Source organism: Nerophis ophidion, linkage group LG09 (genome assembly GCF_033978795.1).
Source record: "Nerophis ophidion isolate RoL-2023_Sa linkage group LG09, RoL_Noph_v1.0, whole genome shotgun sequence".
NCBI classification, from domain to species: domain Eukaryota; kingdom Metazoa; phylum Chordata; class Actinopteri; order Syngnathiformes; family Syngnathidae; genus Nerophis; species Nerophis ophidion.
Genome location: NC_084619.1, coordinates 24,227,046 through 24,242,194, shown reverse-complemented (window position 1 = coordinate 24,242,194; position 15,149 = coordinate 24,227,046). Strand labels below are relative to the sequence as shown.

The 15,149-nt window shown below is 41.9% G+C and overlaps 1 protein-coding gene across 1 annotated transcript; it reads left to right on the top strand.

The window, feature by feature from the left end:
- Positions 1-9,332: 9,332 nt before the first annotated feature.
- Positions 9,333-12,358, top strand: irf2bp2a (interferon regulatory factor 2 binding protein 2a). The gene is made up of 2 exons (XM_061910624.1): positions 9,333-10,469; positions 11,236-12,358. The coding sequence occupies exons 1-2, from the start codon at positions 9,638-9,640 to the stop codon at positions 11,955-11,957; spliced, it is 1,554 nt and encodes a 517-aa protein (XP_061766608.1). The 5' UTR covers positions 9,333-9,637; the 3' UTR covers positions 11,958-12,358.
- The last annotated feature ends 2,791 nt before the right edge of the window (positions 12,359-15,149 follow it).

Sequence of the window (15,149 nt, the reverse complement as noted above, 5' to 3'; positions counted from 1 at the left end):
AAAGGCTAAAGTTTCCCAACTCCATCTTTCTACTTTGACTTCTCCTTTATTAATTGAACAAATTGCAAAATATTCAGCAACGCAGATGTCCAGAATACTGTGTAAATGCGTGATGAAAAGAGACTACTTTTAGCCGCAAACAGTGCTGCGCTAATGTTTCCTGACAGTCCGTGACTTCACGTGCACGTGTCATCATTCCGCGGCGTTTTCAAAAAGAAACTCCACGGGAAATTTGAAATTGCAATTCAGTAAACTAAACCGGCCGTATTGACATGTGTTGCAATGTTAATATTTCATCATTGATATATAAACTATCAGACTGCGTGGTGGGTAGTAGTGGGTTTCAGTAGGCCTTTAAATTTAAGAACTTGCACACAAAGCAACACTGGAGGTGACTATGACGTGTGCATTTTCCGCGCCTGCGTATTAGGTCATGTTGCGCCGGCTGACGGAGGGGAGAGGGGGTCTTAAACGGTGGCATTGTTGTGTTTGGACACGGATAAGGTTAGGTGGGATTTACCCTGGATAACCTTATCCGGCTTAGTGTAAACAGGGCCTGAGACTTAAGACAGAAACAGGGAATCTATCACAACACAATAGTATCAAAGACAACGTGCTTAGGCCTACTTACCTCCATGACTACGTCCTCACGCGGTCCTGTTATAATCTCCTTGTATGTCCATGCAACGTTTCATATTTTGCTGCTCGCCTCAGCAGCTAAACAGGTTATATAAGTTGAGCGCTGAGGTGGGGGCATCCAGTGTTTGAGAGGAAAATTGAAAATGATTGGTTGCTTTGAATTAAAGACGGGATATAGTAATATTTTTTGACAGGCTGAGTAGAAAAATAAAGTTGTCTCATCAGGCGTGTGATGCTGTCACATGGTGGGTATTCCCCCGGACGCGGCTCTCTTCTTAGGCCGTTTCATGTCTCACTTTCCATACTGCTGAAAAGCAGCACTCTTGCAGCCGCTCCATCTGCTTGAAACGAGGCCGCCACCAGCTGGGGTCATACGCCGGTGATTTTTGGACTGCTTCTTATTGCCAGTATCAGCTGGTGATGTGCGATGTTCCACTGATTTTCTTTCCGATCCGATACCGAGTAAAATTCAGGCTGATACCAGCAATGCCGAAACGATACTTTTTGCAAATAAAAATACAATGTAAAAAGTAATGTGTTTCAAGGGTTGCTGCTCTTGGGGAAACATCTTCAAAGGATATAAAATCACAGGGCAAAACAAATTATTCTGCACTGAATGCGTTCTTATTTACATTCAACTCTGTATTTAGAGTTTTGAAATAGCCTAAAAGAAAAGAATAAATACAATTGTTGTTTTGTAATATTGAGTGAATCATTTCAATTACCAGCATTTTTCTTGAATAAAAAAAGTTTGCAATGGCTGTTTTATTCAATTGCAATGTATAATTTAATGACCCCTAGATTATGAAATATTTAAGAACATTTTAAATGAATAAAACCGTCTTTTTTCACCTATGTGAGATTAGTATAGTGTCGTATATTGTCTGTTGTGGTACGTGCACCACTAGTGGTATGCTGGCTCCAGCAAGTGGTAAGCCAAAGAATCAATTCATTACCTATTTAAACACAGTGTTACTGTTCAAACTCTTTGTAATGTTACAGAGGCCAAAAATAGAAAATATGCTCGATAAATAGAACCTCTGCCTTGATTTAATGAATACTTAGGCCTACTATGCTACTGTATTATAATGTTCGTCATCATGGCGGTACTTGGAGAGCCAAGTATTTTCTGAGGCGGTACTTGGTAAAAAAAACATTGACAATATATATATATATATATATATATATATATATATATATATATATATATACATACATACATACATATATACATACATATATACTGTATGTGTATGTATGTATGTATGTATGTATGTATGTATATATATACATATATATATGTATGTATGTGTGTATATATGCATATATACATATATATGTATATATACATATATGTGTATATATGTATGTGTGTGTGTGTTTATATATATGTATATATTTATGTGTATATATGTGTGTGTATGTATAATTTAAAAGTATATATGTATATACGATTATATATATACATATATATATACATATATATATATATATATATATATATATATATATATATATATATATATACATATATATATATATATATATATATATATACATATATATATATATATACATATATTCCACCAATCACCAATCACTTTCACTCAGATACAATTACAAGATTTCAAGGATTTAGTTATTTTACAGTGTAGATTTTCTCAAATAAACAAAGTATTGATATTTTATTTTGGAATCAATATTAGAGCATAAGCATTTGGTATGGACGGTACCGCTATTTCAATACCAATCCGCACTGCACTACTCATAGTCACCTTGACATGTTGCTTCCATTTCCACACTGTAAAAAAGAGCTGACAAAATATAAGATAAAACGACTAGATTTTTGGAGAAAAAAACAAACTGTTGATATCATCCATCCATGTACATTTTACTTGATATGACATATTAAATTATGATTTGTACGCCTAGAAATGAGCAGGGTTTATGAGATAGAAATAAGTATTTTATTCTAACTTGCAGTTCTACAATCAAGCAACCTCTTTGGGATGTTGCAGAATCTTTAAAAACAGGATTTTCTTTGTGCGTAAAAAAAAAAAAAAATCTTATTTGACTCGTTTTCTCAGTATTAACATGCCAAAACTAGAATAGACAAAATGTATTTTCATGCTAAAATGAAGATATGATGTCAAGCAAAATACTGAAAATAAGTAAATATTTCTTAAATATAGGGACATTTTTAGACATAAAAGTTTAATCGAGGCAAGTGGGAAATACTTTGCAGTGCATTTTTGCAACAGGCTTGCGCAACAATGCATGGATATTTACTAGAGTGAAAAAAGCATCAGGCAAGCGTTTCCCACCCATCTTAGGGAGAGATTTGTTGATTTAGCCGCCACCCTCCATAAGAGTCATTTCCTCACCGCGTCTTGAAGCCTAACAACACTTCCTACTGTTGTTCGCCCAACAAGAAGCGAACCCAATGACGGGAAACGTAGTTTACCATCGCAAATAACTCCCTAACTCCCCGGGGGTAGGGGGGCGGGGGTTATTATTATGCAGATGTTGGCGCTGTAATAAAGATCATATGTAAGAGCTTAATCATAGTGCTCAGCATTTGGTTGGTGGAAAGCCTTTGAAGGAAGCCGGCGTGCACGATCCACATGATTCGCATGATTCATGGCTCCAGGCTGCCAGCCAAATGGCCTCACGTCCCTTACATGGGTGAGGCGGATGAGGCTACGTGACTAAACATCTCGCTTCCTTTTTTCCAACGTCACATGGGCTTGCACAAACATATCCTGCTTTGTGTCTGCAGGTTTCAGACGCATTGCCTCACCCATAAAAGCCCGCGGCGAAGAGCTGCAATGAGTTGGAATGAGCCCAGATGAGAGGGAGGAATCTTAACTACTGAGACACTCGGCTTCAAACCTGCACTTTTACTTCAGGGGATTTTGGCAGGGTTTCATGTTTGTGATCCTTTTCTCCCCCCCGTCATGTGGCTCAATCATTGTGACCAACATGCAAATATTACTATTTGAAAACATACGTGCGTGGGGCTGATACATATAGTTATTTCACCGAGTGTATGCGCTTGCTTTAAAGCGTGGGCGCCGTTTTGTAACTTGAGACATTTTAACAGGTTTCGACACCACTGCTATGCTAGTAATTCTACTTTTAGGTAGTTTGCGTTTTTTTTCTGCTTTATTGTTGAGGAGTAGCAAGAGTGGTGGTGCTGTGATAGTGAATCATGTTTGGGCACAAAGGATCACTTTCTGAAAAATCTAAGAAATTGGGGGCAATATTTATAATTTTAACTGTGTAAGCAGGCTGAAAACACCTGTATAGATATTTGATATATACACAGTAAATTCAGAAAGTTTCACTTTTTGCACAAACAGCCTTATTCCAAAATGCCATCCATCCATTTTTACCATTTATTCCCTTTGGGGTCGCGGGGGGCGCTGGTGCCTATCTCAGCTACAATCGGGCGGAAGGCAGGATACACCCTGGACAAGTCACCATCTCATCGCAGGGCCTACAGAGAAAGACAGACAACATTCACACTCACATTCACACACTAGGGCCAATTTAGTGTTGCCAATCAACCTATCCCCAGGTGCATGTCTTTGGAAGTGGGAGGAAGCCGGAGTACCCGGAGGGAACCCACGCAGTCACGGGGAGAACATGCAAACTCCACACAGAAAGATCCCGAGCCCGGGATTGAACCCAGGACTACTCAGGACCTTCGTATTGTGAGGCAGACACACTAACTCCTCAGCCACCGTGCTGCCCTACATATATATATATATATATATATATATATATATATATATATATATATATATTTCTATATAAATATATATATATATATACATATATATACACACTCCGCTTACCGATATTTAGCACTGTATAACGGATAAACCACAGAAACCTTGACTATATATAAATATATATATATATATATATATATATGTATATATATATATATATATATATATATATATATATATATATATATATATATATATATATATATATATATATATATAAATTTAGTGTTGTCAATCAACCTATCCCCAGGTGCATGTCTTTGGAGGCGGGAGGAAGCCGGAGTACCCGGAGAGAACCCACACAGTCCCGGGGAGAACTTGCGAGCCAGGGGACCGAACCCAGTACCTTATTATTGTGAGGCACATGCACTAACACCAGTTCTTCACATTTGGTCATTCAATTAAAAGACAACATTTTTAGATTTTATTTGGGATGACGTGGCTCAGATGTTAGAGCAGCCTTGCTCTAATAGGGTTCCAGGTTCGATTCCAGCTTTTACATCCTCTCTACGGCCGTTGTGTGTTGGGCAAAAAACTGCACCTTCCTTTCTCCCAGTGGCACCTACATTGGTGTGTGAATGTGCAGGACTCCCTTGAAAAGGATATCCTTAATCTCAATGGGATTTTTCTGGGTAAATTAAGTTTAAAAATAAATATTGTAAGAATGTGCCAGATGCTGCAAACCGTCCTCGGGGCCGCACTTTGGACACTCTTGCATTAGGAGCAGAGTGTATTATTCATGCTGTAGCCCCGATCCATTCAAGTTTACAACACATCAGCTGGAAATCCCCACCTCATGACAGAAGAGCTTCCTGGTTAATAGCTACTGGAGGCACCCTGTCCCTTTTTTCTTACTTCAGTATGGCTGGTGCAATAGACGGTGAGCGCATGCAAAAAAATGTAAAAAAAAAAAAAAAAAAAAAAAAAAAAAAAAAAAAAAAAAAAAAATATATATATATATATATATATATATATATATATATATATATATATATATATATATATATATATATACATATACAGTGTATATCCATCCATCCATCAATTTTCTACCGTTTATTCCGTTCGGGGTTGTGGGGGGCGCTGGTGCCTATCTCAGCTACAATCGGGCGGAAGGTGGGGTACGCCCTGGACAAGTCGCCACCTCATCGCAGTATATATTTGTGCTGTCAAATTATACTTTTTCAATCAAATTAATGTCACTTTTAAATTTGGATTAATCATGATTAATCACAGTAAATAACTTGCTTAATTAATTCAAATGAACCTAAAAAAAAAGAGCCTAATATTTGCAGTGGCCTAACCTTTGACCTGATCACAGACCATATAACAACCTATGTTGCCTTTCAGGTTAAGGTAAAGGAGCATGTTTGGGCAAAATACATTTCATGATTAATCACTGATTATAAATGATTAATGCAATATTTGTTGTGATTAATCGCATGAGTTATTGCATTCAATGTATATAGATTTATTAGTGCTGTCAAATAATAAAATGTTTTCATCAGATGAATCACACTTATGAATTTGGATTATTCACGATTAATCACAGTTACTTACTTATTTACATAATTTAAATTATGCAATAAAAAGACCCCATTATTTAGGCACAAAGACAATTTTATTGTCTGAATATCACATAATTTTTGTTGATGTGTTAATAGGATACAATATATGTATTTGCACAAAAATTGGTAACAGATTTAGCTTAACTTTAGTCAGGGTATACCGCTGCAACAGAGCTCACATGAGAGCGGTGGTGCTTGGGTGCCACGATCTATGTGCCGGTGAATAGTGGAGATTATTTTTTCTCATTTTTATACATTTAACGTATGTAATACATGCCATTTCAATGTTGTTGATGTGTGTTTATTAAAAAAAAAAGAATTACCTTTATGGCAAGCATTAAAATCTTTGTTTATTTCAACTACGTCCCTAAGTTACCTAAGTCCCTAAGTAAGAGTGGCTGTCCTGAGATTGGTAGGTCGTGAGTCATACCAAAGACTATAAAAAAGGGACCCATTACCTCCCTGCTTGGCACTCAGCATCAAGGGTTGGAATTGGGGGTTACATCACCAAAAATGATTCCCAGGCGCTGCTCACTGCTCCCCTCACCTCCCAGGGGGTGAGGGTAATGGGTCAAATGTAGAGAATAATCTCACCACACGTAGTGTGTGTGACCACCATTGGTACTTTAACTTAAATATGCATTGAGGCTATAAAGTATGTTATCCGATGACTCGATCAATCGATAGATTACTCGATTACTAAAATAATAGATGGCATGAGTGGTGGGGCTGGTGATACTGGTGGTAAAGGAGTATGTGTAGACAAAATAAATCCCATGATACTTATTAATGATTATATATGATTTGTTTATGATTAATCACATGAGTTAAAGGCCTACTGAAACCCACTACTACCGACCACGCAGTCTGATAGTTTATAAATCAATAATGTAATCTTAACATTGCAACACATGCCAATACGGCCGGTATAGTTTACGAAATTACAATTTTAAATTTCCCGCGGAGTTTCTTGTTGAAAACGCCGCGGAATGATGACGCGTATTATGATGCGTGTTTGTGACGTTATTGGTTGAGCGGACATTTTTAGCCCAGCACCACTTTCGGCTAAAAGTCGTCTCTTTTCATCGCATGATTACACAGTATTTTGGACATCTGTGTTGCTGAATCTTTTGCAATTTGTTCAATTAATAATAAAGACTATAAAGAAGAATGCTGTTGGTGGAAAGCGGTGGATTGCAGCTGCCTTTAGCAACCGAAACACAGCCGGTGTTTCTTTGTTTGTTGTGAAGCTTAAGTGTACATGATTCTCTACCACATGTCAACCAGCAAGTTTTTGGATGAGAAATATGCGATATTAAGTCGGCTCTTCCCGGAGACTTGTGCGGGATTAGCGTCCTCCTGCAGCAACTGTCATCTTGGCTCCTCCATTGGCTTCTCTCAGAGACACTGGCGGTCACCGCAGCCCTCCGACTTTCAGGTATGACTTTATAATCTCACTAAAACACTATTAACACAATAAGCAGGTAAGGGATTTTCCAGAATTATCCTAGTAAATGTGTCTAATAACATCTGAATCGCTCCCACTGCACTCGCCTTTTTTTTTAGTGCTAACTTTCCTCATCCACGAATCTTTCATCCTCGCTCATATGTAAATCGTCGCTTTCTCAGTCCGAATCACTCTTGCTGCGGGTGGCTATGATTACAAACAATGTGAGGATGTGAGGAGCTCTACAACCCGTGACGTCACGCGCACATCGTCTGCTACTTCTGATAGCAGAGGCTTTTTTATCAGCGACCAAAAGTTGCGAACTTTATTGTGGATGTTCTCTACTAAATCCTTTCAGAAAAAATATGGCAATATCGCGAAATGATCAAGTATGACACAGTATGGACCTGCTATCCCCGTTTGAATAAGAAAATCTCATTTCAGTAGGCCATTAAAAGCAGGTCCATTCTATGTGTCATATTTGATCACTTTGTGATATTGCCATATTTTTGCTGAAAGGATTTAGTAGAGAACATCCACGATAAAGTTTGCAACTGGAGAAAAGCCCTGCCTCTACCGGAAGTCGCAGACGCTGACGTCACCCGTGTGATGGCTCCTCATATATTCACATTGATTTAAATGGGAGCCTCCAACAAAAACAGCTATTCGGACCGAGAAAACGACAATTTCCCCATTAATTTGAGCGAAGATGAAAGATTTGTGTTTGAGGATATTGATGGCTACGGACTAGAAAAAAAAACAAACAAAAAAAACGCAATTGCTATCGCGTTGCATTGAGACGGATTCATATGTTTTTAGACATTTACTTGGATAATTATGGGAAATCCATTATCTTTCTATTGTGTTGCTGGTGTTTTAGTGAGTTTAACACTACCTGATAGTCGGGCCGGGTTTTGACACGCAGTGTCTCGGGGAAGTCGACGGCAGCTGTACGGGAGGGCAGAAGCTCAGCTGATATCCGGTAAGTGGCGACTTTTTGACCGCAATTTTCTCACCGAAACTTGCTGGTTGACATGTAGTCGGGATCCATGTTCGCTGTGATCCATAGTAAAGTTTCACCTCCGCGAATTTTAAACAAGGAATCACCGTGTGTTTGTGTGGCTTAAGGCTAAAGCTTCCCAACTTCGTCTTTCTACTTTGACTTCTCCAATATTAATTGAACAAATTGCAAAAGATTCAGCAACACAGGTGTCCAAAATACTGTGCAATTATGCGGTTAAAGCAGACGACTTTTAGCTGTGTGTGTGCGCAGCGCTAATATTTCCTAACAGTCCGTGACGTCACGCGTACACTTCGTCATTACGCGACGTTTTCAAGAAAAAAGTCCCGGGAAATTTAAAATTGCAATCTAGTAAACTAAAAAGGCCGTATTGGCATGTGTTGCAATGTTAATATTTCATCATTGATATATAAACTATCAGACTGCGTGGTCGGTAGTAGTGGGTTTCAGTAGGCCTTTAATGCGTGAAATACATGTAGATATACGTGGTACAAAATAAGATGTTAGCAAGTAGTGGCAGCAACACATTGCGGCGGCCCTTTGCATGAAGAAAAACAAGCTGCAAGTCAACCAAGAAAAGCTCTGAAAATAGGACAAAGCAGCAGTCAACTAGAGGAGCTGGAGTCACACTCTCTCTCTCCGTGCATGTGCGTGTGCGCGTCTGTGTGTGTTATTTTCCACCCCCCAACACATTTTTGCAGAATATCATCGCAGACAAGCTGTTGACTATATCATGTGATCACATCCATGTGCACATTTAGCACACCTAATAATTTTTTTTTGGTGTGTGTTATTTTTTGCACAGTGAGTGTGAGAGGCTGCAGAAAGGGGAGGGGGGTGAGTGAGATGGGGGGGGGGGGTCTGTCGAAGAACTCAAGTGAATAGAAGTGGAAGCGGGCGTTGTGACGTCACGGCTCCACATCGAGCCAGTCTTGCTTTGAGTCAGCGGCAGACAGACGAGCGCCCCACTAAAGTCCACACCGACATGAACTTCTCCCTGTAGAAACGCAGCAACCTTGCTCGCTCAACCGGGACAGGACGACTTTTAGCCGGAACGTGCTTTTTTTTTTACCCGAAGGGTGGGGAGAAGAAAAAAAAAGAGGAGGAAAAAAAAAAAAGGCAGCCGATTTTGGGTTTTGTTTTCCGGGGGTCGACGACGAGCGCCATGTCGTCCGCGGCGGTCGCTGCTTCTTCCAGGAGGCAGTCGTGTTATTTGTGCGACCTGCCCCGCATGCCCTGGGCCATGATTTGGGATTTTACCGAGCCTGTGTGCCGGGGATGTGTCAACTACGAGGGAGCGGACCGCATCGAGTTTGTCATCGAGACGGCGCGTCAGCTCAAGCGGGCTCACGGCTTCCAGGAGGGCCGCTCTCCCGGGCCTGTCAAGTCGCAGCTCTCCGGGAAGGAGATCCAGGCGATCAACCACGCCGCGGCAGGGGACCCCGGCTCGCGGCCGCCGCAGCCGCTGGACCGCTACCCGCTGTCCTCCGAGCGTCCGCCGAGGCTGGGCTCCGAGTACCAGTCCGGCCGGCAGGCGAACGGCATCCCCGTCCCCAATGGATTTCCTAAGCCCGACGAGCCGCCGGAGCTCAACCGCCAGAGTCCCAACCCGCGCAGGAATAGCACCGTGCCGCCGAACCTCGTGCCTTTAGTCAACGGCAACATGGCCCCGGTGCACGTTGTCAACGGGCGAGCGGGCCAGATGGGGCTTCCCTCCGCCCTGGCCGGCAGTCCCGCCGAGCTGGGCAAGAGACCCACCTCGGTGTCCAGCACCGAGCACGACCGGGAGGGCAAGGACAAGCACAGACCGGACAGTTTGACGCCGGACATCTCGGAGAGCCACAAAGGCCGATCCGAGCCGGACTGGATGGGGAAAGGCAAGACGGTGCGGGACTTGATGGCTCTGCACACCTTCGACAGCCGCTTCAAGAAGGACCATGCGGCCATGCAACAAAGAGTGATGGGCTATGACGGCAGCGCCTCGGCTTCCAAGTCAGGTGGGCACCACTTCACAATATTAATAGTCATAGTGAGGATGTGTGCAGCGTGTTACAGCACCTAACACTATCATATTCAGAGTTAGTGTGCAGTGTTACAGCACCTAACAATATTCATATTCATAGTTAGTGTGCAGTGTTACAGCACCTAACAATATTCATATTCATAGTTAGTGTGCAGTATTACAGCACCTAACAATATTCATAGTAACTGTGCAGGGTGTTAGAGCACCTAACAATATTCATATTCATAGTAAGTGTGCAGCGTGTTGAGAGCACCTAACAATATTCATATTCATAGTTAGTGTGCAATGTTACAGCACCTAACAATATTCATAGTAAGTGTGCAGGGTGTTAGAGCACCTAACAATATTCATATTCATAGTAAGTGTGCATTGTTAGAGGACCTAACAATATTCATATTCATAGTTAGTGTGCAGTGTTAGAGCACCTGACGATATTCATATTCATAGTAAGTGTACAGTGTTAGAGCACCTAACAATATTCATATTCATAGTAAGTGTGCAGTGTTAGAGCACCTAACAATATTAATATTCATAGTAAGTGTGCATTGTAAGAGGACCTAACAATATTCATATTCATAGTAAGTGTGCAGTGTTAGAGCACCTAACAATATTCATATTCATAGTAAGTTTGCAGCGTGTTGAGAGCACCTAATATCCATATTCATAGTAAGTGTGCAGTGTGTTGGAGTATAATGTGTGCTTGTCTGATCACTCTTGTTCATTAACCCTTTCTCACCCAGACAGAGGAAAGCACCCCCGCAGCATGAAGAGAAAAGCCTCACCTGAGCCAGAAGGCGAAGGCACGGCCGCCAAACTCAACGGAGCGGACGGACAGCAGTGGTTACCCCCGCCTTCCGACGGACTCAAAATGCCACCGGTCCCCCTCACCAGCTTCGCCTCCCCGCCGTCCACGATATCACCCCACTCCCGCACCACCCCGCCCGAGGCGGCCCAGAACGGCCAGTCCCCCATGGCGGCGCTCATCATGGCGGCGGACAACGCCGGCGGGAACAGCTCCCCCAAGGACGCCAACCAGGTCCACTCCACCACGCGCAGGAACAGCAGCAGCCCCCTGTCGCCGTCCTCCATGAGTCAGAGGAGGCTGGCGCAGAGAGACGCGTCGGGCACGGGCACCCCCCACGTGCCGGGCATGGACCAAGTGCACCCTCAAAGCATTCCGGACTCCTCGGTACCGGGCAGCATACCCCTGTGCTGCACACTGTGCCACGAGCGTTTGGAGGACACCCACTTTGTTCAGTGCCCGTCTGTGCCCTCGCACAAGTTCTGCTTCCCGTGCTCCAGGGAGAGCATAAAGCAGCAAGGCGCCACGGGCGAAGTGTACTGTCCGAGCGGGGAGAAGTGTCCCCTGGTGGGCTCCAACGTACCTTGGGCTTTCATGCAGGGGGAAATCGCCACCATCCTTGCAGGAGACGTCAAAGTAAAAAAGGAGAGGGACCCTTGATTTGGTTGGAAGCAGACACAACCAGTATAAATATATAAATATCACATACTTACCATTCAGACTAACAGACTTGTACATATTGGACCCAAGGGAAGAGTATACTTCGTAAACATGGTTGTATAATTTTTGATTTTTCAATACATTGTGTTTCTATATTTTTGAAGATAAAGGTATGTACTCATTATAATGGACGACGTTCCTCTTTGTTGATGTTTAACAGAATTCTCGATGTACTTCTAGGTCTGGTGGCAGTTCCTGTTTAACGTAGAATGTGACTAATGCTACTCTACGAGCACTTGGCAAAAAAACTGAAATGCTTTTAGCTGTACTTGTATGCACTTGTTTAAAAAAAAAAAAAAAAAAAAAACATTGCCAAATACAATTTCTTGATCTTGTATGAACCGATTGTCTGAGCTTGCTTCATTCGAGTCATTAAGTAGTGCTGGTTGCTTTCCCCCCCTTTCTTATTCTTTTTTTATTTGCTTGTTGTGACGGCTCAGGAGGACGTAAGTAGGCTGCACAAAGGCATTCTGTCTCCGAGCGCATGGCTCTCGTAAAAAAAAAAGGGAAACGTGGTTGGTAATAACAGGAACATTGTGCCCCCACCCCCCTCCTCCCCCGCCTTCACACACCCCCTAAAATTGCTTCCATTTGTGCAGCACTGTGGTAGCTGAAATATGTGCCAAGTCATGTTAAGTCATGGAATCTGTTGAGTCAGAATGTGCGCCATTATGGCGTTAAAACGTTTTCCCATCAGCAAATTTAAGAAAGTAAAGAAGACCCCTTATAAACCCCAACGCACGTTGGTTATACACACGTCCTTTAAAACTGACCTTTCAAAATAGTTGTTTTGTTAAATCGAGACAACGTTGATGTCTAACGTTGGATCGACATAATTAATTGGGAAATGACCAAAATTCAATCGTCGAATCAACGTCGGAACCCGACGTTGATTAAACGTCAAAAAGCATGTTGTTCCAATGTTAAGTCTGGGTTGCTCAACATCTGGACCTAATTCAACAGGTTCTCAATGTTGTTTCGATGTCTTGTCCCTGCTGGGAACACACCAATGTCCATCCATGTTAAGAACATAACTCTGCTGTGCTCCTTTCACATGCAAATATGGCACATTCACCAAAGAGGCGCCTTAAAATGTAAACAACTGGGGCGGCTCGACTGGCTTATGAGGTCATCAAATGACAAACGGTGGTTACCGGGCCTTTGTACAACACGTTTGGCGCCTACAGACAAAGAAAGTCTCACCGTAGCTGACACTGCAGCCAACACACAAAGTGCTACGCTTGCGTGTGTGTGTGTGTGTGTGTGTGTGTGTGTGTGTGTGTTGATGTACTAGAGAATTGCGTAATTATCCGAGACACAATCTGCTTCCTGCTCATGTTTTATTGAGCTGTGCTAAAATTGAGCAACGGCACGCAACTGAACAAAGCCGATTTTTTTGAACCTCATGCACCATTCACTTGTGTTCTTTCATGATCCCGATGACATAAATGATAAAAAAACCTTTATGACTTTTCCAATGTTTGTTCATAGTCGCTTTTCCGTTGACCGGGGGTTTCTTATCAGGCGCTTTATCAGCTGGACTTTCAAACCACAAACGCAGCACAGGGTTGATAAATGTCACACTGGCTCCATCCCTGTGCACTTTATTTTATGAATCAGGACTTCGACCCACTTGTTTGCCGTAATGCAATGGCCGAGAAGATTAGTGTGTGTGTGTGTGTGTGTGTGTGTGAGAGAGTTAGGAGGCCGGAGCCATAATGGTTTATCCGTGCTTGTGTGACGGCGACAGTGATAATGTGTGTGCCATAACACAGCGATGTGCTGTTGCATAGTTACCAAGGAAATGGCAGATGCTCGGGTGATTCATATGCAAGGACGAGTCGGCAAACAGCCTGCATGTGACCACACACACACACACACGAAACCAACCTTTTTTTTCCACATTGTTTTTGTTTATACTACTAAGGCTGATTTTAGTGCATTTGCAGTTAATGACTCACCGGCTTTGTTTTACTTCCCCGCAGGGACTTTTATTAATATTTAATCTGCTGGCTGATCTTTAGATGTTACCTACTATTTTTTTTCCTGAACAACCGTCATGGCTGCAGGCAACACGGTAGTTTCTGCTGTGAAATATGTCAGCGCTACATATTGTTTCATCAATGGTCATAAAATCCCCCATTGGCTGTTGGATTGATTTATGTGACACGGCCTTGTTCATCAGGCTAAGTGAAAGGCGATAACGGATACGGCCTGGCCTCCTAATGGTTAACCAAACTGTAGGTCGGCATGTGATAGTGAGGCCGCCGCTTGGTGCAGAGTTCATATTTGTTGTCTTTGGAACTTGGCTTAGAGCATCGAGTGGACTCTTTGACTTGAATACGCAAACCGGATCTGTTTGCATTGTGCATACATCATCGCCGTGTGCTTGTTTGTCCAATTTTTTTGGTTTTAGAAGCAACGTATTACGCATAAAACAGGTTTTGTACTAAAACATCACTCAATGTTGTGGGTGTATACGTCCACATGTGCCAATTCGAGCGTTATAATCCTTGCAAGGCCAACTGTCATCAGTGTTTGCATAAAACGTCGCAATCAGCAAAATTCCAGGTTTACGGGCCAATTTACATACTCTATTTGCAAATATATCTTTATTGCCAACTGTCTGACAGTATGATGATCCGAGGTTGAGGTGTTGTGTGTCATCGTGTAAACAAAAGAGGTGTGGTCTAACGCGGAACTTTTGAAGGACGGTTTTGAGATACGTCATGCTGTTTGTTTTTTTTGCAACATACTTTTTTGACACGGTATGCATTAGAACAGGAAACATGAATTATGAATAAAAACTCAAAATTATAATTTGAAAATTGTTTTTTTATTTTTGTTTTATTTTTACCCAACAGCCACTAACTAATACCCAGCAATCCTCGAGGAGCAGCAAAGTGTCCCTAAAGTCAAGAAATTACATTTTCAACATTTTCATTAAATTAGAATATAGAGAAATTACATATTCTACAATACAATTTTCAATGTTTGTGGTGAACGTGTTGCAATAACGCCACAGTTTCATCGTTTCCCTTTAGTATTCTGGTTCAACCAAAGCAAAGTGAAAAAAAGAGTTGTGGTTTGAAGTGGAAGTACACGTTTTGATGAACTTGTTATGAACATGCC

What these genes read in the sequence shown, in the direction of transcription:
- irf2bp2a (XM_061910624.1), top strand. Translation starts at nt 9,638, where the DNA reads ATGTCGTCCGCGGCGGTCGCTGCTTCTTCCAGGAGGCAGTCGTGTTAT. An exon ending in CGCCTCGGCTTCCAAGTCAG is followed by an intron (nt 10,470 to 11,235) that starts GTGGGCACCACT and finishes TTTCTCACCCAG; the next exon opens with ACAGAGGAAAGCACCCCCGC.